This window comes from Astatotilapia calliptera, chromosome 23 (genome assembly GCF_900246225.1).
Source record: "Astatotilapia calliptera chromosome 23, fAstCal1.2, whole genome shotgun sequence".
NCBI classification, from domain to species: Eukaryota; Metazoa; Chordata; class Actinopteri; order Cichliformes; family Cichlidae; genus Astatotilapia; species Astatotilapia calliptera.
The window spans coordinates 16836517-16862729 of record NC_039323.1 but is presented as its reverse complement, the minus strand read 5'-3'; the positions used below and the strand labels follow the sequence as shown (position 1 = coordinate 16862729).

General features: G+C 38.7%; 2 protein-coding genes across 2 annotated transcripts in view; both read right to left on the bottom strand.

Annotated features, from left to right (window-relative positions):
- LOC113015769 (tumor necrosis factor receptor superfamily member 5-like) overlaps positions 1-26213 on the bottom strand; it is a 57479-nt gene that overhangs the window by 21605 nt on the left and 9661 nt on the right. Inside the window, exons 3-5 of the mRNA XM_026158025.1 lie at positions 23891-23993; positions 23654-23779; positions 23258-23413 (exon numbers count right to left, since the gene is read on the bottom strand). Coding sequence (XP_026013810.1) covers positions 23258-23413; positions 23654-23779; positions 23891-23993 — 385 coding nt within the window. The remainder of the gene's footprint in view (positions 1-23257; positions 23414-23653; positions 23780-23890; positions 23994-26213) is intronic.
- On the bottom strand, positions 4414-5932 carry LOC113015767 (uncharacterized). The gene is made up of 4 exons (XM_026158023.1): positions 5643-5932; positions 5065-5309; positions 4841-4948; positions 4414-4721 (listed from the first exon to the last, which is right to left on the bottom strand). Exons 1-4 carry the CDS (start codon positions 5809-5811, stop codon positions 4620-4622), a joined length of 624 nt encoding a protein of 207 aa, XP_026013808.1. The 5' UTR covers positions 5812-5932; the 3' UTR covers positions 4414-4619.

Genomic DNA, 26213 nt, shown 5'->3' with positions numbered 1-26213 from the left:
GGGTGCTTTGGAGATTTTAGATTGTGAAGTACACCTCAAAATGTCATCGCTCACTAACCAATAATCAAGTCTTGACCTGCTTTCTCCATTAGGTTTAAACCAAGAATAATTCTTAACTCCAGGATTCAAACTTCTCCAAATGTCTGTAAAATTAGTTCTCAATAATGTTATTCTGTTGCCTCCTTCCTAAGCGAGGAGGCCATCTCTCCATCCATTCATCTGGTGTCATGTTCCAGTCTCCTCCTACTAGGATGTAATCTGTGGGGTACATAACTTTAAACTCTGAAATAACATTTGTTAGATTTTCCAATAGACTTTTATTTTGACCCTCATTATTATGTCCATAAAGATTTGTAACAATTAGAAATATACCTTCGCTCTTCAAGACTGCAGTTAACCAATGACCCTCACTATCAGCTTTATATGTTATAATCTCCCCTGGGAACTTATTAAAACAAATCGCCACACCTCCAGATCTGTTAGATCCATGACTGAAAAGAATCTTGTCTCCCCACTGATTAGCCCAAAAGGTAGCATCGGCATTCACAGAGTGAGTTTCTTGTAAAAACAGACAATGACATTTTTGCCCCTTGCAAAATAAAAAAAGTGCCTTTCTCTTAACAATTTCCTTCAAACCCCGAACGTTTAATGAACCAAAAGAAATTTTTGAGTGAACCATAATAAGAATATGCTAAGAAAATAACTTCTTTTTTTTTAAAAAGAAAAGAAAAATATATAAATATGAGTTTAAATTGTAACACTTGTCACCAACTCAGTGACTAATAACCTTTAACTTTAAGTAGAACTCTTTTGTCCTATTAATAATATTCCACTGTATACAGTCTTACATCAAGTCTTTCATTCAACGTCAACGATCCTCCGTCCTTCGATGTATCCATGAGGACCCCGGAAAAAGGCCCGTTTCCCAGCCCGTCTGGCTTGTTCAATTTGCGGCCACAGCCGCCTCCTCTCTTCCCAGTCCTCCCGCGGCAGTACCTCAGTGAAGTGGAAACCCCCGTTCTTACAGACAGCCGAATCTTTGGTGCGACGCCAAATCTCCTCTTTCACGTGTCTTAGAGCAAACAGAATGATGATATGTCGGACCTTGTTCTCAATCTTCTTCCCAACTCTATGCACCACATCCACAGATTCTTCAAGCTTTGATATCATATCAGGTGCGATCTTGCCAAGAATTCCAATAACCAGCGATCTGACATCTTCATCTCTTTTCTCTTCTAATCCTTTAATCCGGAGGCACCACCTCATTTTGTACCTTTCTTGCTCTCTCACTCTCTCCTTGAGATCGTAGTTATCTTTGGTCAACTGCTCGTTTCGTCTCTCCAACTCTCTAACCTTTTGTTTACATTCTTTCACCTCCTCCGAGTTGAACTGAACCGCTTTGGCTAGGCTGGCTAGCATCGTACTAGCTTGCTTGCATTGCACACTCAGGTCAGCTAGCTGCTCGTCCACTCTTTTTTCAAGGTTTAGAATCGCTTTCAATATAGTAGCATTGGAGACTTCGTCACTTTCACTTATCTCTGCTGACTTAGCTTTCTTTTCTGCAGGCTTCTTACAAGGTGTAGATGGAACCGAATCGTTGCCCCGTTCCCTTTTGCTCATCACTGCTACGTCCATTGCTACGTAGTCATGATCCATTCCTTCTCTGCGGTCTTCCTTTCCATCACATGGCGATGTTGTTTCTTGTTTTTTGAGGTCGAGTTTGAATTTAGCAGGTTTAACTATACTTGGGGCAGTCATTTTACTACTTTCGAGTGGAAACAATAACGAACACAAAGTAAATTCTGGGACAAGTTCAACGAGCTCCTAATTCGTGCGACTGCTCAACACGCCATCTTGCGCCACCCCTCGATCGGGTAGTGACATGGAGCTCCACAGTAACCGGAAACACGTGACCTCCACAGTAACCGGAAACACGTGACCTCCACAGTAACCGGAAACACGTGACCTCCACACTTGCCGTAAACACGTAACTTTGGTTAAATCGACTTTGACAGCGAAAACTAAATTGCGTTTTTGGTAGTATTGATGCTGCTGAGAAAAAAAAAGGTTTTAAATGGTTTTTTTTTTAACACTCTGGGTTTGTTCAAAAAAATTCACCATCCCCTAAATTGTTCGTGGCCAAAAGTGACACTTGCCGTTTCGCTGATTTTTTTTTTTTTTTTTTTACAGTACATCGCGTTGTGCGTTCTGATTGCTGTAGACCATTGTCAATCAATCTAGTCTTTTTTTTTTTTAAACCTTTATTTAAACATCAGTACAATACAAAATGGAATTAAACAGTACTACAATAATGGTGTTGTACTTACAAAAGAATTGTATGCATAGACAATCAATCTAGTCCAGTGTCTCCTGTACAGGAGCGGTCCCTAATAGGCCCACAGACCGGTCCCGGTCCGTGAGTCTTTTGGTACCGTTCCGCGAGAGTTGATCCTCCGGTGTGAAATGTATGGTTGTAGTTGTGTGTCTTATTTTGAAAGAACTATTTACGCGTTACCATAGCGACCAGAGAGCATTAAAAAGCAGAGAGGAGGATGTCACTGTCATTGTTGTTGGCGCACAGCTCAAGTCACGTTTATTATTATATTTACAAAATACCACAGTTTCTTTTTTTAATTCTTTTGTTGTATTTAACCGCGACACCTTAAAGGTCGTTCCCTGAAAATATTGTCTGACATTAAAGTGGTCTGTGGTGCAAAAAGGTTGGGGGCTCCTGCTGTACAGTACAGAATGCGTTTAGCTTGTCGAATTTACATAAATCTTCGATCACTAGCAATGTAACTCTGAAGTGCTGTACTGTATGTTTGGAAGTTTTCTCCCAAACAAACACAACAATGCCGACGAAACGTTTTGCACCCTCAAATGCACCTTTAGGTTTCATTCCATAATACTGGAGTCATGTTTCTACGAAGGTTTGAACTCTAAGAGTGTTTAAACAAAAGAGAAAAGTGTGAAAATGTTCATGCCTGTCTGAGAAAAGTGTATAAAGCATGTAGTGAGGGGTTTTACAGTCTTAACATCTATAATAATTGTAAAAAATAAAGTTGGCTACTTCATGGATTTCACCTACCGCGGGTTATTTTTAGAACGTAACACCAGCGATAAACGAGGGGCTGCTGTATTATTAATAGTAGTGTCTGGGACATCTAATTGATTAACATCAACATTGATTATTATGCACTATTATTTTTGTTCAAGGAGAGCCAAAAATATACAACTCTCTCTCAGCTTGTTTGTTGCCAAAAATGGCCACTTTTTGTGTATGTTCACAAAATGCTATAAAATGTATATTTCTTAAAACATTTTTCTACTTTTACCGACGTGACTCTTTAAAATAGCACCAGTCCTTTTCATCAAAATCAAAATTGTATCTAAATTTTTTACTCTTTATAGCCAGTTAGGTTATATATTACCTAAAGTCCTAATGTTTTCATGAAACTTCCTTTTTTCCCCCATCTGAGCATCGGGGAAAAGGCTGTCTTGCAATTGTTGAGGTCACTAGTGTGTGCCCCATTTCTTCCAGGATCACTCTCTTTATAGGTTTTAGTGGAATCCTAGTACTGCGAAGTGGTTTCATGGTACAAAGGGATTGTATTCCAAGATCTGGGAGACTGTAGAAATGAGCATTGATGCCCTTCCTACCATCTTTCCAGAAAAATAATTGATCTGGAAGCTGTTAGGCTTACTTACAGCAGCAGCAGCACTTTCTGCACCTGCATAAACTCCAGGACACATTTACTAACGGTGTTTGTTGCTGTATGTGCTGCAGCTTTGAATTTTTTAATAATATATATTTTGTTAATATTTTGGCTATGGTGTCTTGTTATGAAATGTATAAGAGTAAAAGTGTTTTTAGCATGTGCTTCAAAGCTAAGTTTGACTGGGAAACTCAAAGCTCAATAGTCTGTATCAACAGAAATTCACTGCAGCCTATGTAATATTTCATGCGTCATAATTTATTCTACTCTATCTTGCAAATACATATTTGTGTGGCAATGTCATGCACAACACACACAACTATTAGATCCTTAAGATCAAACCCGTGTCATTCTTTTGGTCCTCTGCAGTGCAGTAGTCAAAAAAAAGAATAAGTGAAGTGTCCACAAATGGCCAGGATAGAGCCCAGAGTGTTAATGTTTAAAATGTATAAAAATATTATTGATTGCAATTCTTTACTGTTAATATCAACAATAAGCTTTTTATTTTGAAAATACAAGTTTAAAAAAAATGCTGTTACATTTACATTTAATGCTGTTTCACTGTAATCCTTTATTATAAGTATGGACACAGAATAAAGTGAACAACATTTTGAAATAAGTTTAATTGGAATTTTGTACTACCCAAAACGCAAAACAAAAAAACAACAACATATTAAACAAACAAACAAACAAACAAACAAACAAACAAACACAGCCAGTGCCTTCATTTGTCCATCACATGTCAAACATAGCACTGACCCTTAGCCCCTGCTCATCAGCACATGCTTTCAAAAAGAGCTCCATGTCCTCTGCAAACTGTAAAACAAAGAGGAACAAGTCCCTTGCTCCAGTGTCTTCTTCCTCTGACATGTCTCTTAAGACCCTCTGCTGGTCCCCTTGATTTTAGGACAGATATTTGGGCATTGTTACATGTCCACGGAAAAGTGCCTTATTTTGAACAACCCACTGCACAGCAGGATGCAGATCTTCAACAACTGCTGGCTCCTGTGTCAGGCAAATGGGGATGAAAACATAGTTATTTCTCTGTTGCAGAACAGTTTTTTAACAGTTATTCAAATTTCACTAACCATGTAATTACACTACTGTTTAAAGTGAATACTGACCTGACTGACTTCCTGGAACTTGCGCTTTTTCAGTCTGAAAATGGGCACGTGTTGTGCTTCAAGCACAGTTTGGCTTCCTCTCTCCAGTGTGCAAATAGCTTGCCAGAGCTACGAAGAGTAAGGCCACAGTGAGGGCATGTCATTTTCATGGACTTTCCATCAGCTGCAGTTTTATTGAACACAGAGGGTAGAGCATATGAATGTTCTAACAAAGACTCAGAAACCGAAGACAAAACCTTGGGGGGGAGACGGGGCTCCTCGAAGAGTACTGCCGGAGGAATACGGGTCTCCTCGGAGAGTTCAGCGGGGAGCAGTCCTGATAATGGTGGCTGACTTGGCATTGAAGAATGCTGACAAGACAATAAATGCCTTGCCATATCCCCACGCTGTATGATTGTAATCTTACAGACAGGGCGGTGAAAGTGTCCTGTTGTCCTACAAGGCAGCCTGCACCGGCATATCATTTTATCTGTAAGAGAAAAAAAACAAACAAACAAACAAACAGATGTAATTTAAATGTAGTTGTATAGAATGCAATCAATTTGTCTAACAATCAGATTGTACATGTTAACAAAAACATCCAAGCCAACCTCAATAATGAAAGTTAAATGGTATGGATCACAAAAGTTATGTCAAGAAAAGTGGTGAAAAGTAAATAAAAATATATTTTATAAAAACACTATTTTTGTTGCAGATGAACAGTACAATATCAACAGCAACTTTTAAGTCAACAAAGATACTGCAGAAGTGCTTTAAAAAAGTGCATATTTATAACTATAAAGTATATTTAATACAAACATACCTTTGAAAGGCAAAGCATTTTTTATATGCACACTTAGATGCTCCTCAATCTTTGCCCTGACAGTAGGGCTGAAAGTGGGGCACAGAGGGCAGTGAAAGAGTCCTCTGCAACACGTGTTGCATTCCTGCAATTCTGGCTTTAAGCCCGAATTCCAGATTGATATGTGCATCTAAAACAGAGAGAGAAACAGATAAACACCATATACACATTTAAGTTAAGGTTTTAGCAGAAATAACAATTTACAGTTGGCATGTAATAGATTTGGGAAGAAAATGCATGAAAAAAAAACACAAATATTTTACAAGACACTTTAATTTGTGAGACATGTTTCTATTGACATATAACAGTCAATTGAACAGGGGCTAACTAAAATCTGGGCAATAAAAAAGCTGTACAGAAAAGAATAACGAATAGAAGTATTGATAAATATCTAAATCTGTTTGTGACGAAATTTACAGTGTTGACGCTAACCAAAGGTGTCACAAGTACACACGTTCCTTACTACAGTTTAGATACCTCTGTTTAGAAAGCACTGACTCGACTTTTTAGTCAAGTCGAAGCAAGAAGTACAGGGTCTAAAATATAATTTATGTACAAAATTTTGAAGTAATCTTGCGTCCAAAGCACGCGTGTGGGGGGCTGATTTACAAATGTACGGATTACAAAGTACAGATACGCGTGCTAAAATGTGAGAAGTATAAAGAAGTATACAGTAGGCACAAAACAGTACAGCAGTAAAGATACCAGAAAATTCTACTTAAGTACAGTATTGAAGTATTCGTTATTTTGCATCTCTGACGCCAACAATAAATCATACTCTAATGCAAAATGTGTTTTTTGCTTCTTCTCGCCCACAGAAGCCGTTAATCCAGCTCTCTTACTTAAACCAGGCCCAGGAAAAAGCATATCTGTGTGTTTCTCTGCCATGGAGCACGATGATAAAACTTTAAAATAAGGAGGAATGTTGTTGTAACGCAAAAAAAGTGGCAACATAATCATTGTAAGAAAACTAGACGATTCCTAGAATTATGAAATCACTAACGGCAAATTTATTAAAGAAAGATTTAACCAACCTTTGCGATCAACTTGCAAGACTTCCATGGTATCCATGCGTGTTTACGGCTAGTGTGGAGGTCACGTGTTTCCGGTTAGTGTGGAGGTCACGTGCTTCCGGCTACTGTGGCGGTCACGTGCTTCTGGCTACTGTGGAGGTAACGTGTATCCGGTTACTGTGGAGCTCCACAGTGGCTGCAGCCAGACCCTTCTCGTTCTATCCGGTTGTTAAGTGATGACGCGACGAATCCTACTTCCGGGTCTAAAGTAGTCTGCGTTTAATATGGCTTTTGTGTTGTTAACATGTTTAATGTTATGTATTTTCTTCTATTTGATCTCAAAAAGCTCCTAAAACAGTCAGTGATCCCTGTTGACCTCCCTCGGCTTTTATTACCGCTAATCATTTATTTAAGCTCAGTTTTTAAAACCTTAGGATGTAACTACAGCCCAGCCCATGCAGCAGTATATGAATGACTGACCTCGTATTGTGGATGGATTATCTCAGTTGTTCTCCTGGCTGAAGTTTGGTCCTTTTACAGCATCCTGCCATGCAATTACATTTGTTTCTGACCACCGAGAAAACTCACGTTAACTTTTATCGAGTGGAAAAAAAGTTAGCTTGTTTATATTATGCTAACATAGCTATGTCGCTAGCGGTCACGTAGCACATCATTATATACCAGCTAGCCCAACTTCAGTAACCCTACAAACGTCACTGCTGTTTAGTTTTCTGTCTTCATTTATGCTGGAAGTGATAAGAAAGCTGTACGTTTTAATTTGTTTCCAAAACCCCGCAGTCAGGACATGCTATATTGTATTTAGATAGAAGCTAGCAAGCTAGCTCCCTGCTAACTTCTAACTCCGTTAAATGTCATAAATTCCGTTTTCATGGATGCCTGGATGTTAAACTCAATTGTTACACCTGGTAGAGCAGAACGCTGATCATTTTATTAAAGATGAAAGACTTTACACAGTTTTTCAACTCTCAGTAATGCCACAGTGATCGTTTGATATATGGACCTGCAGCGGAGTTTAGACCCAGACACGGCTAGTGACGTCAGACTGAACAACCGGATATTTGAATGACACACCTTCCCTATCCCTCCTAAAGGGAAAGAAGTCCAATTTAAAATCTTGAATAAAATTTACCCGACAAATAGACTCCTTAGTGATAGATTCAAAATAGAAACGGGTAATTGTGTATTTTGTGAAACGGAAGAGGAGGATTTGGACCATCTATTCTTTTTGTGCAATTTTATACAAATATTTTGGTTGGATTTTCATACCTGGCTTTATTCCAGTGGGATTCGAATTACCCCATTTACCTTAAATATGATAATGTTTGGAGTGTTTTTGTAAGAAAAGAAAGCTAATTATGGTGTTAATGTGTTATTAATCTTGTGCAAGCATCCATCCATCCATCCATTCGCTTCCGCTTATCCTTTTCAGGGTCGCGGGGGGCGCTGGAGCCTATCCCAGCTGTCATAGGGCGAGAGGCGGGGTACACCCTGGACAGGTCGCCAGTCTGTCGCAGGGCCAACACACAGGGACAGACAACCATTTGCACTCACATTCATTCGAACACTCACACCTAGTGACAATTTGGATTAATCAATTAACCTGTCCCCACAAGCTGCATGTCTTTGGACGGTGGGAGGAAGCCGGAGTACCCGGAGGGAACCCACGCAAACACGGGGAGAACATGCAAACTCCACACAGAAAGACCCCGGCCTGATGGTGGAATTGAACTCAGGACCTTCTTGCTGTGCGGCAACAGTGCTAACCGCCGTGCCACCGTGCTGCCCTTGTGCAAGCATTTTATACATAAATGTCGCTTTTTTAAGGCTAAACCAACACTAGCTTACTGGAAAAACGACTTAAACCTGTTGGTTAAATCTTTGACTTTAGTTAAAAAGAAAAAGGCCGCTTTTTTTGTTTCCTTTATGGAAGATTTTGATTTAGTGAGTTAATAATTTGTTAAATTATGTGACCCCCATCTTTATATTTTATTTTCACTATGTATGAAAGTTGCTAATATGTAAGAAATGTCTATTCTCTGAATCTATAATATATGGTGCATTTTGTTTGTATGTTTATATTACTAATAAAAAGGAAAAAAAAAATATTTGAATGACACGGTTAGCGCCCAGTTAGCTCTTAGCATTTCTCAACAGCTCTGCCTCCTTTTCGACTACCGGGACATTTAAACAATGGATAATCCGTATCCGCAACAAATTTTGGCTTTTCTCCTCAACAGAGAGCGTCCCCCGATTGAACAACAGCGCCGTAAACTAAGAAGAATGGTACCTAATGACAGACTTAATAATACAGACTTTGTAATATGTCACGTGAAGATTCAGCAGCCAGATGAAGTGTTTACTGGCAATTGGCAGTGATAGCGGACAGCGTCATCACTATTCCAACAATCCTCTCCACACAGACAAGCATAAACACTCGATTATCACTAAATCAAATTTAACACACGTTTGTAATGACGCTAATTCAGTTTACAATAGGGTTAATTCGCTCAGTCAGCAGGTGGCGGTATCCTCGTACACTGGGAGTAAACTGCCATTAAACGAACAGAAGAAGAAGAAAACCCCTGCACATGCGCGGTACGGATCGGGTAGACCCGATTTGTACGTCACTACCCGATCCGTACCGGAAACCCGATCGGTACCCCGCATGTGCAAATCTTACGTCACTTCCTCTCTTTGCCAAAATTGCGACATTCAATGTGGTCGTGTCCAAATTCATTTTTTTCTTTTTCTTTTTTTTTTTTTAGACATACAGTCAAGTAAAACAGAGATCACATAAAAGATGACATTGTGGTAGTACAATGAAGAACAGAAAGAGTGACAAGGACAGCGAGACAAAAGTGAGTACAAAAAATAAAATAAATTAAGGGGAACATAAATAAACAAAAGTTTGCAAGAGCCAAAATCAAGTTAGCAGTTTCAATCGGTTATAGATGTTAACAGTCTTGAGAGCCTTAGTGTTTTTTGATGAGGAGATTGTCCTTATATATTTTCCAAGTTCCATTTTTAATACAAGAAGTTCAGGCTTTCTGCCGAGGACTTTGCTTTTGTGTATATGAAATTTTGCCATAAATAAAACCAAATTTATAAAGAAGAAAGCATCATTGTCCTTGTCTTTAAAATTATAATAGCCAAAGATAACATCCTTATAGTATAGTTGAAGATTAGGGAGAACAAAGTCAGTAATAAACTTGTGGAAATCCTTCCAGAATTTACACGTAAATTTACATGACCAAAACAGATGAGAAACTGTTTCAGGTTGCTCTTGACAGAAGGTACAATTTACATTTATTTCAGCCATAAATTTGGACAAATATTTTTTGGTAGGGTAAAACTTGTGAATCAACTTAAAGGAAATCTCTTTAATTTTGTTTGTCATGAAAAACCTTTGTGGTAAAGTCCAAACTTTTTTCCATTCAATATCTGTTACAAAATTGGCCCAATAAAATATGGCTGATGGAACAGAGACCATTGCATCCTGAAAGAGAGATCTTATTTTGGTATTTATAGATCGTGTCCAAATTCATGGGCTGCATCCTACTGAGGCCGCATTTGTAGACCGATTACGTCACAGCGACGCGCCAAAGGCTGTCCAAATTCATAGACTCCTCCGAATGCAGCCGACAAATGCGTCCTCCTTTTCCTTGAATTTGAAGGATGGGTTGGGTGTGTCCTTCGTGGCCTACCATATCCCAGAATTCATAGCGCGGCCCAGCCAAACTCCAGTTTCCAACAATAGCGGCCGCTACTAAGTTTTAAAATTACTCATACTAATCTTTCTGGGTCACAAAATAAACTTTTAACATATTTTCAGGTGAGAAAGTAGCTGTGGAAACATCAAATATCTGCTCGGTTTATCAAGATATCGCATATTTGCAAAAGTGCTTCGACGTTTTCGGAGATGTCTGCTACCCACCAGCTCGATACCTAGCCGGGAGCTCGAGGGTTACTGATGCGGCCAAGAACGGCACAACTCCCGGCACATCATTTTCAGATCACCGCGGACTTTCGCTGCTCGGGTTAAACGTAATATATAAGTCACTTACACAACAGAGAGCATCCCCCGATTGAGCAACAGCGCCGTAAAATAAGAAGAATGGCGCCTAATTACAGAGTTAATAATGCAGACTTTGTAATATCTCACGTGTAGATTCATCAGCCAGATTAAGTGTTTACTGACAATTGACAGTGATAGCGCACATCATCATCACTATTCCAACAATCCTCTCCTCACAGACAAGCATAAACACACTCGACTATCACTAAATCAAATTTAACACACGTTTGTAATGACGCTAATTCAGTTTATAATAGGGTTTATTCGCTCGGTCAGCAGGTGGCGGTATCCTCGTACACTGGGGAGTAAACTGCCATTAAACGAACAGAAGAAGAAGAAAACATCTGCACATGCGCGGTACGGATCGGGTAGACCCGATTTGTACGGTCAGACTTTACACATGCGCAGTAAGGATCGGAGAGTCCTGATCCGTAACTTTCTTTTTATTTTTCGTTTTTGTCTACATTGTACTGAAATGCTTCATTATTGCAAACATTTTAAGATATACTTGTTATTCTTAACATCTTAACACATACTCTGACGTGTAACTATCGTAAAATGCTTCGACCGGAAGTAGACATCTTTCGTGCATGCGGGGTACCGATCGGGTTTCCGGTACGGATCGGGTAGTGACAACCTTCAGCGCTATGACAAGGATAGGCTGTCATTACTCGGCATTAATATCTGATGACTCATTTATCCTTCTCCTGGACTTCTATAAAGCCTTTGACTCAATTGAGCATGAATTTATATTTCTTATACTTCAGAAATTTGGTTTTGGTGATATCTTCTGCAGAGCTATCAAAACTCTGTATTCCAATGCTAATAGTTCTATTAGAATGAAAAATGGCACCACTTCTTGTTTTAGTCTTAATCGAGGTGTACGCCAAGGTTGCCCGATTAGCCCTTATCTTTTTTTACTTTGCACCCAAATTCTTGCCTCTCATATTTCGAATAGCCCTGTGAAGGGTATAAACATAGCAGACAGAGAGATTGTCATCAGTCAATTGGCAGATGATACCACAATTTTTCTTAAAAATGCCAGCCAAGTGCCAATTGCTTTACGTGTAATAGAGGATTTCTCAAAAGGGTCTGGATTGGTCCTAAACTTAAATAAATGTCAATTATTACCTGTCAAAGAGTGTAATGTTCAGAGTATTTGTAATATAACAGTTAAAAATGAAGCAACATATTTAGGTCTGATTATCTGCAAAGATCCAAAAGACAGAATTTTACTAAATTTTCCCCCAATTATTAAAAAATCTCAAACCAAATAAAATCAATGGTTGCAGAGAGATTTAAGTTTAAGAGGAAGGGTATTGCTCTCAAAAGCAGAAGGTCTGTCTCGACTGACTTATGCAGCAATTTCTCTGCATGTGGACGGCAAAACTTGTAAGGATATTGACCGAATGCTCTTCAACTTCCTTTGGAAAAACCGGACACATTACATCAGAAAAAGTGTATTGATGAATGACTATGAACACGGTGGTCTCAATGTTTTGGATTTTACTACTCTAAACAATACATTTAAGATTAATTGGGCTAAACATTTTCTTAAAAATCCGGTATCCATTTGGAATTTTATTCCTCACTACATTTTCTCTAAGTTTGGTGGCCTAAGTTTTATCTGAGGTTGTGATTATAATATAGATAAGCTTCCAGAAAAGCTTTCGATGTTTCACAAACAAGTTCTATTAGCTTGGTCCCTTATATATAAACACAACTTTTGTGAAGAGAAAGTTGTTAGAAAGGCAAAGAAACTTACAACTCAGATATCTATTTTTTACATGCACATGGGCGGTCACTGCTCAACAAATGTGACACAGAAAAACCGCCCAGGGCATTCAGAACTTCGTTTATTTATACTTCAAGCAAGTTTCCACAGCAGTAGGAGTGGCATGTATGGAACTGTTAAGTTTTCCTTAAAAGGAGAAAACCTTTCGCTTATCTGCTGAAAAAGGAGGTAACTTTGCATGTATAGAAATTCAGACATTCCCATAAAAGGAGAGAAAGAGAGGGAGAGCGCCAGCTTGTCTGTTTAAAACAGGAGGTAGTATCGTATGTCACCGCATTCCTCTACACATATGGCTTCAATCTCTCTTCCTGTGTTGGTTCCCATTCACAACCTCTTCTTCCTTTAAATGAAGCTACAACTAAGCATAATCACAAAAATAAAAATCTTTCATCAACTTTACACCCCATACGTATTCAATTTGGAATAATAGGAACATAGTGTATAAAAATAGATCATTATTTTTTTCTAGGTGGGTTGCGAAACTGATTGTTTTAGTGAATCAGCTGTTTAATCCTAATGGGCAGCTTATGTCCTATTCAGAATTCTTAAACACCTATAAATTTCCAGCCACACCCAAAGAATATGCCATATTATTTGATGCAATATCTACGGGTATTATAATGCTTTTTAAAGGTATTCAATCTTGCATATCATCTGTTTCTCTCCCCAACCCTTTAGATTCACACATAGGAAGAATCTGTCCAACAAACCACAGTAAAAGTAATAAGAATATCCGTGCTTTGTTCCAGACAGAATCTCTAACTATCCCACATGTGGTCTCTTATTGGAATGTCTTTGTCAGTGACATTAACTGGAAAAGAGTATGGACAATTCCTAACAAGTATCTGGTAACGAATAAAGTGAAGGAAGTCTCATTTAAAATACTGCATAAATTTTATCCTGCTAATCATTACATGACAAAGTTCAAAAGGGACATAAATGTGAACTGTGGATTTTGTGGAAGCCATCCTGAGACTGTGCAACACCTCTTCTGGATCTGTTCATACGCTAGAACATTTTGGAAAGACTTCAGTAGATTCATTGCTGGACATCTCTATAAAGACTTTACTGTGAAATGGGAAAATGTTGTATTTTGTTTCTTTCGAAGGCAAAAAAAAGATGTTTACTTTATAATAAACTTGTTAGTTATCTTAGCTAAATTTTATTTTCACAAATGCAAATACAGTAACAAAAAACCTAATTTTAAACATTACTATAATGATGTTTTATGTTACATAAAATTGATTAGTGGATCACTTAACAAAAAGGCTATGAAAACTATTGCTATTTGTAGTAATTACAAATTATTTGAATGTTTGGTATTCTTTGTATTGCACCCCCTGGCATATGTTAATTTTGTTCTGATTGTATACATGTTCTGTATACTGTTTCTTAATAAAGTTTAATATTAAAAAAAAAAAATGTTGGCAAAGAGAGGAAGTGACGTAAGATTTGCGCATGCGGGGTACCGATCGGGTTTCCGGTACGGATCGGGTAGCGACACCCCCACAGACTTCCCATTGTACCGGAAGCAATTGCTGAATGTTGATTGGTTGATTTGTGGGGCGGCCCGGGAGTTAAACTTTTTTTTTTCTTTTTTTTTTTATTGAAACAAATTTTCATATACAAAACAAGTCAAGGAAACAGACCAGAATTGTAACAATTTACATTATAAAGATGGTGACGCAAGTCATCATAACTTTAAAAGGAGAAAATAAAAGTTTCTAGGGTAAAGTAATAAGGAACATAGACCTTTTGACACAGGCAGGAAAATTAGAATAGCAAGTATTTTGTGATTTTACAGTATAGTACAGCAGTTTTTTTGTTCATATTTGAAATAAGCTTAAGTGACTTAAAATATTGACAAAAGTAATTCAAGAAGACGGTAAACATAGGAGAGGCATTCTTCCACTTACATAAATGAATAAAAAACTTACATAGCACTATTACAAAATTGACAACATCTGAGATTTCAGAATCCAGATTGTCCATAAAGTAAAGAATATCCTTAGATGTGAAGGCAGGTACATTGGAAATTCTGAGTGAAACCCAACAGTGTATTTCAAACCAAAAAGCATTAACATACTGACAAGTGAAAAATAGATGCTCTAGTGTTTCTGGATCAGAAGAACAGAAAGCACAAGAGTCGGCCTCAAAATTAAACCTTTTATGCAGGAATTCTCCAACTGGATAAATGCCGGATATGATTCTGAAGTGTGTTTCTTTCATTTTAGGCGCAAGTGGGTATTTTAGGTAAAAAGAAAATGACTTTTCTTTCAACATGCTATCAAGGTCATGTCTGACATTGACATTGTAGTTGCAGAATACTATTTGCTTAAAGGTATTAGAGATGAACTTATTATTAAACTGTTTGTCCTTTATTGAGGTATTACCTATCGTCAGTGAAGGTAAGCATGTTCTTATTAATGAATACTTTAAAGTATTTACGATAAGATTTAACAACGGTGTGGGTATCGCTTTACAAACCTTATTATAATTATTAAATGAAATCTCTAATTTATACTTATCAATAAATTCTTCATAAGATAGCAAGTTTCCATTTTTATCAAGCAGATCAACAACAAAACATACACCGTTATCATACCAGTCTGATTTAAATAAGGACTTCTTATTGATGACTATAACCCTATTATTCCACAACACAGAATTGTGAGGTGAAAAATTGTGGGTGAAAATTAGTTTCCCAAAATTCAAAGCTTGCTTATAGAAACTAGACAACTTAAGAGGAATCTTAGACATTTCATATTCACATCTGAGCAAAAAATCTAACCCCCCGACCTTATTAAGGAGTTTGTTTGGAATATGGTACCACATAGATTGAGGATAGGAAATGCAGTCTTTTATCCATCTGAGCCTGAATGCAGCAATAATGGATTCAGTCTAAAGCTTTCAAGCCCCCATTTTCATAGTCTTTAACTAATTGTGATTTGCGTATATAATGTGTTTTATTCTTCCAGATAAAGCTGAATATAATAGAATTGGACAGTTTAATCATTTTAGGAGATGTAAAAATTGAATAACAGGGGTATATGAGTCTTGAAAGTCCTTCTGCTTTAGACAGTAAGATACAACCTAATATGGATAAATCACGTGTTAACCAATGATTAAATATTTTTTTAACTACATTTAATCTAGGGACTAGTAAAGCGCTATATAAATACAGGCCATTTACCACTAACAAATCTGGGACCAAAACCCACAGCCTCCAGAGCTCTAAATAAAAAATTATGCTCCAAAGAATCAAAAGCTTTAAAGAAATCAAGAAATAAAATAAGGCGAATAATGAGGATTTAAATGATTGTAATCCAACATATCTAATACTAAACGGGTATGATGATGGATATGACGTCCTTTTATAAAGGCTGACTGTATCTCATATATTATTTGAGTTATTCCTGTTTTTAATCTGTTGGCATAGACATGAGCTAATAATTTGTAATCACAGCAAAGAAGTGTGATAGGTCTCCAGTTATCTAAAAGGATAGGGTCCTTGTTTGGTTTAGGAAGTAAAGAAATTATTCCTCGTTTCATAGTTGGAGATAGCATCTGATCATTTATACATTCATTAAATACCTCTAGTAATAGATCTTTAATGTCACTCCAGAAATATCTGTAAAATTCAATCGTGATTCCGTCGGGACCTGGTGATTTACCACTTGCCATTTGGGAAACAGCAGCATCCAATTCAGTTAAAGTGATTTCAGACTCATTGAGATTTTTAAAGTGTGTGTCAATTTGAGGAATTTTTTCATGGATAGAGCTAAAAAAAGAATTAGTCTCCAAACTGGAATAATTTGTAGTGTAGAGGGCTGAATAGAACTCTGTAATATAGTTGTTTATAGTCTGTTGGTCTTCAGTCAGGGTATTATTAATTTGTAACTTCATTATAGTTTTTTTTTGTTTGTCTAGTTTTCTCCAGGTTAAAGAAATAAGAAGAATTCTTTTCCCCCTCCTCAATCCATTTAGCCCTTGAACGAATGAAAGCACCTTTTGCTTTGTCTATATAAAGTTCATCTAGTTTGTACTGCAACTGGTTTAGTTCTATAGTTTTCCTCTGTCAGATGTGATAAATTGCACAATGAACTTATTTGTGCAGTGATTTCAGCCTGTTTCTGTCTCCTTTTATTAGCCATTAATTTTCCTTCTTCACTGGCAATTTTTCCGACATTAAACTTCAACCATTCCCATTTACTAGTAGAAGAAAAATCCTCTATTGCTTTTACCTCTCCTATTAATTTTTATACAAAAAGATGAGCTTCTTAAGAGGTTACTGTTAAAGTTTCAGTGAGAATTCTTCGGTTCTGATAATCTATTATCCGGGGAGATTGAAAGTGTTATGGCACAATGGTCAGTAACAGGGGAGTGAAGAATCTTACAGTTGGATGATAGGGGGAAGAGACTACCAGTTATTAAGCAATAATCCAGTTTTGAGCATTGAGAGCGCTCAGAATTACTCCAGGTGTATTGCAGATTTTCCGGGTTTAAGTTACGCCAGATATCAATTAGGTTGAGGGTGCAGGAGAAATCCATTAATATTTGGTTAAAATGAGAAGAGTTATATTTAGTTGGAAATCTATCCAGTTTTTCATCTGGTACCATATTAAAGTCACCTGCAACAACGACTTTTTTCAGTTGAATAGATGATCTTCCATTCTTCTATCATTTTTTTCAAATCAGAAATTAATTTCCGGTTTTTAGCTCTATTGTTGAACCCATAAACATTTACTAAAATGTACTTAGTATCATCCAACTCTATGTTAACCATTAACCAATGACCTTCCTCATCACCTTTATGATCAATAACTCTTCCATTAAAACGATGTAGAAAAATAGCCACTCCTGCTGAATGAGAGGTACCATGAGATAAATAAATATCACCGCTTCCCCACTGCTTTCTCCAAAATATATGATCATCTTTACTACTGTGTGTCTCTTGAAATAAAAAACAATTCGTGTTAGGCTGTTCCTTACAAAAAAGAAAAATCGCTTTACGCTTTATGTTACTTCTTAAACCTCGAACATTTAAAGAAAATATTGAAAGAACCATTGAATATAGCTTGAAAGTGCTGTAATAACTAGAGTAGGGCAATGGCACATTTTACCTCCTATTAACTAATAAACCCAGTCAAAGTCAGGGACCATTGAGCAAGTTACCGGCTTAAATTTAGTTGAACAGTTATACCTTCTTATCTAGGTCGTTATAAAGTTCTTTCATTCTTTGATTTGACGACCATCGATGACAGCATATCCGTCCTTCAGGAAAGCTTTGAGCCCTCTGCTCCTTGCCTCCTCCACCCTCGGCCACAGACGTTTGCGGGCTTCTCTGTCTTCCTTACAAAAGTCCTCTCTAAACCGAATCTTCATCTCCTTGCAGAACTTCGCCTCCTTGGACATCTTCCACACTAAGTCTCGAACAGTTCTCATGGCAAACTGTATGACAATCAGCCTGGGTTTGTCACCAACTCGTCCCTTCTGACCCAGCCGGTGCACTGTATCCACTGTGTTGTACAGCTGCTCAGCGTTCGCAGGAATTATCTTGGTCAGAATTCTGATTATTTCTTCTCTCGTGTTCTCCCCCTCCTTCTCAGGAACGCCAGTTAGCAGCAAAGACCATCTCCGTTTGTATCTAGCATGCTCCAGACAAATTTCACGAAGAGCCTCGTTCTCTTTTTTCAGCGTCGCCATCTGCGTTTTAATACGTTTCACATCTTCCACCACAGATCTAACAGCTTCCGTATTAGCATCCACGGACTCCTTTACTTTTCTTACAGCGTTGGTGTTTTCTTGCAGCTGGAATTCATAATTCTTTAAAAGTTCACTTTGGGTGTCGAATTTACATACCAGTTTTTGGATAGCATTGAGGAGAACTGTATTTGAAACTTCGTTTTGCGTCTGCGATTCGTTAGCCTTCATTTTTTTAGGATTTGGACTTTTAACTGGTGTGTGGTGACGATCAGCTTGCGGTCTGTCTTGTGATAAGTCGTGCTGCTGTTCCATCCATTCAATATCTTCTTCGTCGCACGCCTGTTGAAGAGCCGCTAGGTGGTAGCCATGATCTTTGTTAATGTTAGCCATTTCGCCGCTTCGGAGAAGGTGGCCGAGAATGACGGAGAGAAACACAGGGAGGACGTTTTTGAGTTTTAGAGATGAAGTATAACTAGTCTGCTTCTAATTCCAGTTTACTTGATTGCGGTCAAGACATAAAGGAGGTTCTTTTCAGGAAAAGCCTCGGAGCCCACTCAAGTTTAACCGCTCACTCCGCCATCTTCCCAGAATCCCCGGCCCGGGAGTTAAACTGAAACGGTGAATAGGGACTGCTCATTGTTGAACACTCTTTTTTGGGGATGTGAACGCTGTGCCGAGCTCCCACCTTGTTCCAGAGCAGTTTTATATACGAGGTTTCTGTTAATTGACATAAAATGCCCTTTGGTGGGCGTAGCCATTGTAAATAAAATCTATCCAGATAGTGAAAAACAAGCATCAGTAACCAGCTGAACTATCACTTAATAACACTGGAATAGTATGAGTGAGCATGGAGGAGGTCCTGATCAGCAGGGAAACTGTGAACCGTTTTAAAATATAGTTATAAGTAAAGCTTGACGTCCCTCCCCTTCTTCATATTTCAGACATCACCAGGAGTCTGTGCCAGGCCTCTGCTCTACTGTACAGAGTATACACAGTAAACACATTCATGTTTAACGGCACATCGTTTTGATCACGACAAGATGAAAAATAAACTAACCCATCCACTCTGCTCTGTTCACCAGAGTTACTCTGTGGGGTAACACCTGGACAGGTTGGCAGTCTGTCACAGGGCGAACACACTGAGACAGAGAAGCATTCACACTCACTGCACTACAAACATAGACTCTTAATTGAAGTTTTTCAAGCTTGTGCTTCATTCAGTTCTGTGCTGCCGACGGTGGATTGAACACCTTAACTGGGACTGCAGGACGATCCAGACTGGAGGAAGCAGGAAACTCAGCTGGATTCATTCCTGTCCACTGTGTCTGCTTCACGCTGAGGAGAGAAACACTTTCACAAACTGTGACTGTTCAATAAACCCAAGTATGTAAATGAATCCTTTCTGTCCTGACATGCAAGATTGGACCTTGGACCTGGTCAGCTCAGATACATCCAAATCACACGCAGGATGGAAGTGAAGTCAAAGCTAACACTAACCAAACACATTATCAGTTCGTTTATGCAACAAAATCAAAAACAGCGCATTGGTCAGAAACAAAACAAGAAATCAGTTATTCATAAATCACATCCAGGCTGCTTTTGTTGTTCTACATACATTAATATGTCGACATATCAACAATAAATAGGAAATAATAACAATATAATTAGAGAACTTGTATTAGAGCGGTTGCCCATCATTTCATCATAAAGACAATAATGCTAATGAAACCTGAACACTCACAGGTGAATGTGTTAGCTGTGCTGGCACTGACATGACTCTTACTGATAAATCTGTTTGTATTTGTTTTGACAGAAGAAGAACATTTCTGAAAATATGAAATAATGCTGCGAGACATGTAAAACATTTGTAAGTGAGACACTGAGGCCTCTGGAAACAATCAGATGGAGGCTGTGACCTGTTGTTTGGCTGGGTTCTGTCACATGCTGCTTAAAATTAAAACATGTTAATAAAGTGGTGAATTGTCCGCTGTCAGAGCTGCTACTGTCAGTGTGAATGTTAAAATCACCTAAATGCAGTCAAATGTTGTCATTTTGGAAAAAAATTCAGCAATTTCTTCCAGGAAGCCACGTCTCTGTCTGGGAGGAGGCAAGCAGTATATATGTATACTGTGTATATAGCGATCAGTAATACAGGAGGAGATAAAGAACTATTTATTAAACCTAAACATTTACAAGTCACAAAGTTGTTAAGTAAATGGTAAATGGCCTGTATTTGTATAGCGCTTTTACTAGTCCCGCCTAGGGACCCCAAAGCGCTTTACACACCCAGTCATCCACCCATTCACACACACACATTCACAAACTGGTGGAGGCAAGCTACAGTTGTAGCCACAGCTGCCCTGGGACAGACTGACAGAAGTAAAGTAGTAAAGTTTTACAATTGCAACAGTTTTTATATTTCTCAGAAATCACAGCACTGCTGCTGCTGGTTAAGGGGAAAGGTTCAAACCTGATCAAATCTTTGTAATCAAGTCAGGTTTTAATAAGAAGCATAAAAAACATTTTGTTATTATTAAGTGTTTTTAGGTAAAGGTGTCACTGTAAGAAGTGCAGGATCTGAACTGCAGGGAATGATGAAGCTATCAGCAGATCCAGTTTTGTGTTTTTCTTCCATATATCATGCAAAGTTTCAGCTCCACTTGTTTCTTCTCTGGTTGGAGTTTCAGCACTTCCAGGAGGATGGAGGTCTTTCTCTCTGAGAGATTTATGGACCAGACTGCAGGAACTGACTGTAAAACTGACTGTAATGATGGAAGGACACTCAAGCCTGTTTTAGTTTCACAGTCCTTCACATCAGAGTACAGATCCAGCAGGAAGTCACTGATATTTCCTATAATAATCTCCCATGTATATCTCATGAACAGGGAATGTTTGATATGTGCACACTGATGATAACAGCTCCAGTATCGTCTCTCCTGTCTGCTGCTCTCTCTCTCTGCTGCTGCACAGAATAGACTCACAAAGAACCTGACTGCTTCATGAAGATCTGACCCCAGAGGAACAACACTGGAACAATAAGAAGGAAACATTTAGTAATAATTTGATGTGAGCTGCATAAACACAACCACACAATACTGATGGACTCCATCTTGTCCATGTGTGTCCTGTATATAATGAAAGTCCATTTTAAAGCCATCTTCCATCAGAGCAGCTGAACACTGTTTTTAGACTGTTACTGACTCACAACACAAACACTCATCCTGTGTGTGAAATCACTGCATACTGAACTGTAACTGTCATTTTATTTGCTGTCTGACTTTAGAAAGTAAAACATTAAATGTCAACAACATAGAAACACACAGAGTGGAACAACAACATCTAAACTTCATATCTTGTACAACAGCAGCTTCACCTCCTGTTCACATCACACATGTGGAAATCACATATTTACTTACCTTTCAGTCAGTTTGGTTTCAGGATGACATGGAGGATTCAGCTGGAGATTCCACAGTCTGCAGGATTCTCTAGACTTCGAGGATATGAACAGCTGGTCCCGGTCTAAGAGGATGTAAGCTGGTATAACCCATCAGGAGAGCATTTCTCTAGTTAGGATGTGAGATGTGGTTTCTGCTGACACTTTATAAAGAGAGAACAGTCCCCTCCAGCCTGTTAAGACTATTAAATACAGGTCTCCACTGACAGTGTAGGTAAAGGGTCCCATGAGGTCTTCTCCCAGGACCTCTGCAGGCCTGCTGACCAAACTTGGTTGTTGGAGCTTTCCAGGTAATCTCTACAGTTTGTACCACTGATGCACTCTACAGCGTTGTACACATTCAGACTCATCTCAGACCAGTACATGAGTTCTGGTAATTATTTATGTGTTTTATATCTTTTAAGATGGCCCATTGAAAGATCATCATGGTATTGGTGGACTGGTGGTGGAGGAGGGAGGATGTGATGCAAGTCTGGTACAGTGTGTCATGAAGTAACTGGATCACTTTGCTCTCCACAACAACTGGAGCAGCACAGGAAGAAGTAGATGGCTCACTGAGGGATTCCTTCATTATGGTCTGCATTTGCTCTTTTATCACCTGCACATTTGTGGGAGATACATGAAAAGGCTTCTGTTTAATAAGCACACTCTGGTAAATCTGTAGAGACATCAGTGCAGCTCAGTCAGTGAGCAGCTCACTGTCCTACCTTCTGGTGATGTCATCAGTAAAGGCTCCCCATCGTGGCCTTCTTAAATGAAATTTCAAAACAAAAAAAACCTTTATTATATAAATCAATGTGATGATGTGATGCAGTGAACACTGAGAAAGAGACACAAACATACCTCCTACTCTGATTGGTGATCTGTAACCAAAGCAGTGAAAATTATGCCAGTGTCAGAAGATAATATGATGCAGTAAATTAAACATTTCCATTGTTTTATTATCCTCACCTGGGGTTAGACGGAGCCCTCTTTTTTAAGTGCCATAATAATAATCCCCCTCCTCCAGTAATTACAATTAAAACACACACAGCTCCACCAACAGCTGCTCCATCAGCTGCTCCCACATTAAAACAGGGAGATCCTGCACCTCCTGAAAGAAAGGACACCATCTTCAGGTCTGATAATACAGGTCTCCTCAGCATGGTCCAAGTCAACCTGAAGAAAGGTCTCATCTAAGGTGGGCTACAGGAGAAGGATCGAGGGTCATCTGGACCGTAACAACAGTTAAGTTATAAATAAATGGGAGAAAATCTGCAGGACCCAATGGTGGTCCTGGACCTGTGCTGAAGGACTGCACAGACCAGCTGGGATTTTCAACCAGTCTCTATATCCTCTGTCTGAGAATCCAGTCTGTACCAGCATCAGTCACTACTTGCCAATAGCACTTACCCCAGTGGTGATGTTTTTATATGGCGACTGATGTTTGCACTGTTGACTTTAGACTTAATTTTGCTGTACAAATTCTGCATTACAATGATAATAACAATATTCTATAAAACACAAACCTACCGTTCTGACTGATGTACTGTCCTGGTTTACAGCGTTTGTGTTTCTGTGCTATGTCACAGCTGAGTCCTACAGAAGAAACACAGTAGAATCCCTCCAGTGGTTCACAGACTGTATCTGATGTTGCTGTACATGGTGTCTTTACCCTGAGACCAAGACCTGCCAACATAAAAAGAACATACTCAACATGTTTCATGTGTTTGTGAAGAGACACTGGAGCTCAGAGTTTATTGTTTTTTTGCTGAAAATAAATTTGGTCATTATGTCGTCTTTACGAAATGTGAAAACATGATCATCTTAAATTAAAGAAATCATGGAGAAAGACCTCCCTTAATGTTTTAATTTGATTTTAAACTACTATAACATAAAACATAGTTAAGCCCAGTGAAATTAATCTACCTGAGTCACAGTTTGTACAGGGAATACATCGCTCCAGGCCATTAGGTTGATCAGTGAAGGTTCCATCCATGCATGGCAGACATGACGTACTTCTATACTCATTACAGTGCGTTTTCACTATACTCCCTGATGAAAACAAAAGCAACAAATTCATTTCAAGCTTGCTTTTTCCTCTTTTATTCTGTCTAAGTTGTGTGCTTAGAAAACACATGCATTCATCATTCAGTTGGTTCTTACCTGAAAGGCACTTCGGACAGCATTCACTTCCTATCTGATACTCTCCTTGATGACATGTGAGGCTGAGACCATTGAAGACGTTCATCAGAATTATCAGAATTACCTGAAGATAGAGAAAAGGGGCCACTACAATTTTTGGTGGCGATTTGGGTTGTCTACCAGAGGCCTGGGAGCTTGAGGATCCTAGTTGTATCGTAGCTGTTCCTACATACAAACAAAAGTGAGTACACCCCTCAAATTTTTGTAAATATTTTGTTATATCTTTACATGGGACAATTCAATTCAATTTTATTTATATAGCGTCAAATCACAACAAAAGTCGCCTCAAGGCGCTTCATAGGTACAGAGAAAAACCCAACAATTATATAAGCAAGCACTTTGGCGACAGTGGGAAGGAAAAACTCCCTTTTAACAGGAAGAAACCTTCGGCAGAACCAGGCTCAGGGAGGGGCAGCCATCTGCTGCGACCGGTTGGGGTGAGAGAAGGAAAACAGGATGAAAGACACACTGTGGAAGACAGACAGAGGTTAATAACAGATATGATTCAATGCAGAGAGGTCTATTAACACATACTGAGTGAGAAAGGTGACTGGAAAGGAAAAACTCAATCATCATGGGAATCCCCGGCAGCCTACGTCTATTGCAGCATAACTAAGGGAGGATTCAGGGTCACCTGGTCAAGCCCTAACTATATGCTTTAGCAAAAAGGAAAGTTTTAAGTCTAATCTTGAAAGTAGAGATAGTGTCTGTCTCCCGAATCCAAACTGGAAGCTGGTTCCATAGAAGAGGGGCCTGAAAACTGAAGGCTCTGCCTCCCATTCTACTTTTAAATACTCTAGGAACAACAAGTAAGCCTGCAGTGCGAGAGCGAAGTGCTCTAATAGGGTGATATGGTACTACAAGGTCATTAAGATAAGATGGGGCCTGATTATTTAAGACCTTGTATGTGAGGAGCAGGATTTTGAATTCAATTCTGGATTTAACAGGAAGCCAATGAAGGGAAGCCAAAACAGGAGAAATATGCTCTCTCTTTCTAGTCCCTGTCAGGACTCTTGCTGCAGCATTTTGGATTAGCTGAAGGCTTTTCAGGGAGTTTTTAGGACATCCTGATAATAATGAATTAAAGTAGTCCAGCCTGGAAGTAATAAATGCATGAACTAGTTTTTCAGCGTCACTCTGAGACAGGATATTTCTAACTTTAAAGGTGTTGCGCAAATGGAAGAAAGCAGTCTTAGATATTTGTTTAATATGTGCGTTGAAGGACATGTCCTGGTCAAAAATGACTCCAAGATTCCTCACAGCGTTACATGAGGCCAAGGTAATGCCATCCACAGTAAGAATCTGGTTAGATACCATATTTCTAAGATTTTCAGGGCCAAGTACAATAACCTCAGTTATATCTGAATTAAGAAGCAGAAAGTTAGCGGCCATCCAGGTCTTTATGTCTTTAAGACATTCCTACAATTTAACTAATTGGTGTGTATTACCTGGCTTCACAGATAGATAGAGCTGCGTGTAGGGCTGCCACGATTAGTCGACTAGTCACGATTACGTTGACTATCAAAATCGTCGACGACTGATTTATTAGTTGACGCGTCGTTTGAAGCTTTGTAAGATCCCAAAAGACGCAGGAATGAGTAGTGGGATTTAAGAGTGTAATAACGGACTGAAACAGAAGATGGCAGCACTGCATGTACAAGGATGCCAGCTGACGTTAAACCCCGAAGAAGAAGTAGCTCTGTCCCAGAATTCAAAGCGCAGCCCAGCTCAGTTTCCAACAATGGCAGCAGCTAGTTAGTTTTAGTATTACTCTTATTATTCTTTCTGGGTCACAAAATAAACGTTTAACATATTTTTAGGCGAGAATGTAACTGTGTAAACCTCAAATATCTGCTCAGTTTATCAAGACACCACATATTTTCAAAAGCGCTCCGACGTTTTCGGAGACGTCTGTTACCCACTAGCTCGATAGCTAGCCGGGGGCAAAGCTCACTAAAGCCGGTGAGAACCCCGGACTCCAGTCAAATCGTTTTCAAACCCACCGCCGTCTTTCGCTATTCAGGTTAAACATATACAAGTCACTTAGATAACTTTAAAATGTTATTGTTTGGCTCTTTTTTAGTATTTTATTTATTCCTGAGTAAATCGGTTTGGCTGAGATTAAAGTTATAGTTTTTAACACAGCTGAATAAACGTCAAGCAGACAACTGATTATCAGAAGTGTGAGATGCTCGAGAATATATTCCAGTGTCCCGTTATAGTTTAGATAGCAAGGAGTTAAACTTCACCGAAACAATCTGTAAATTTCATTAAAATTTAATAA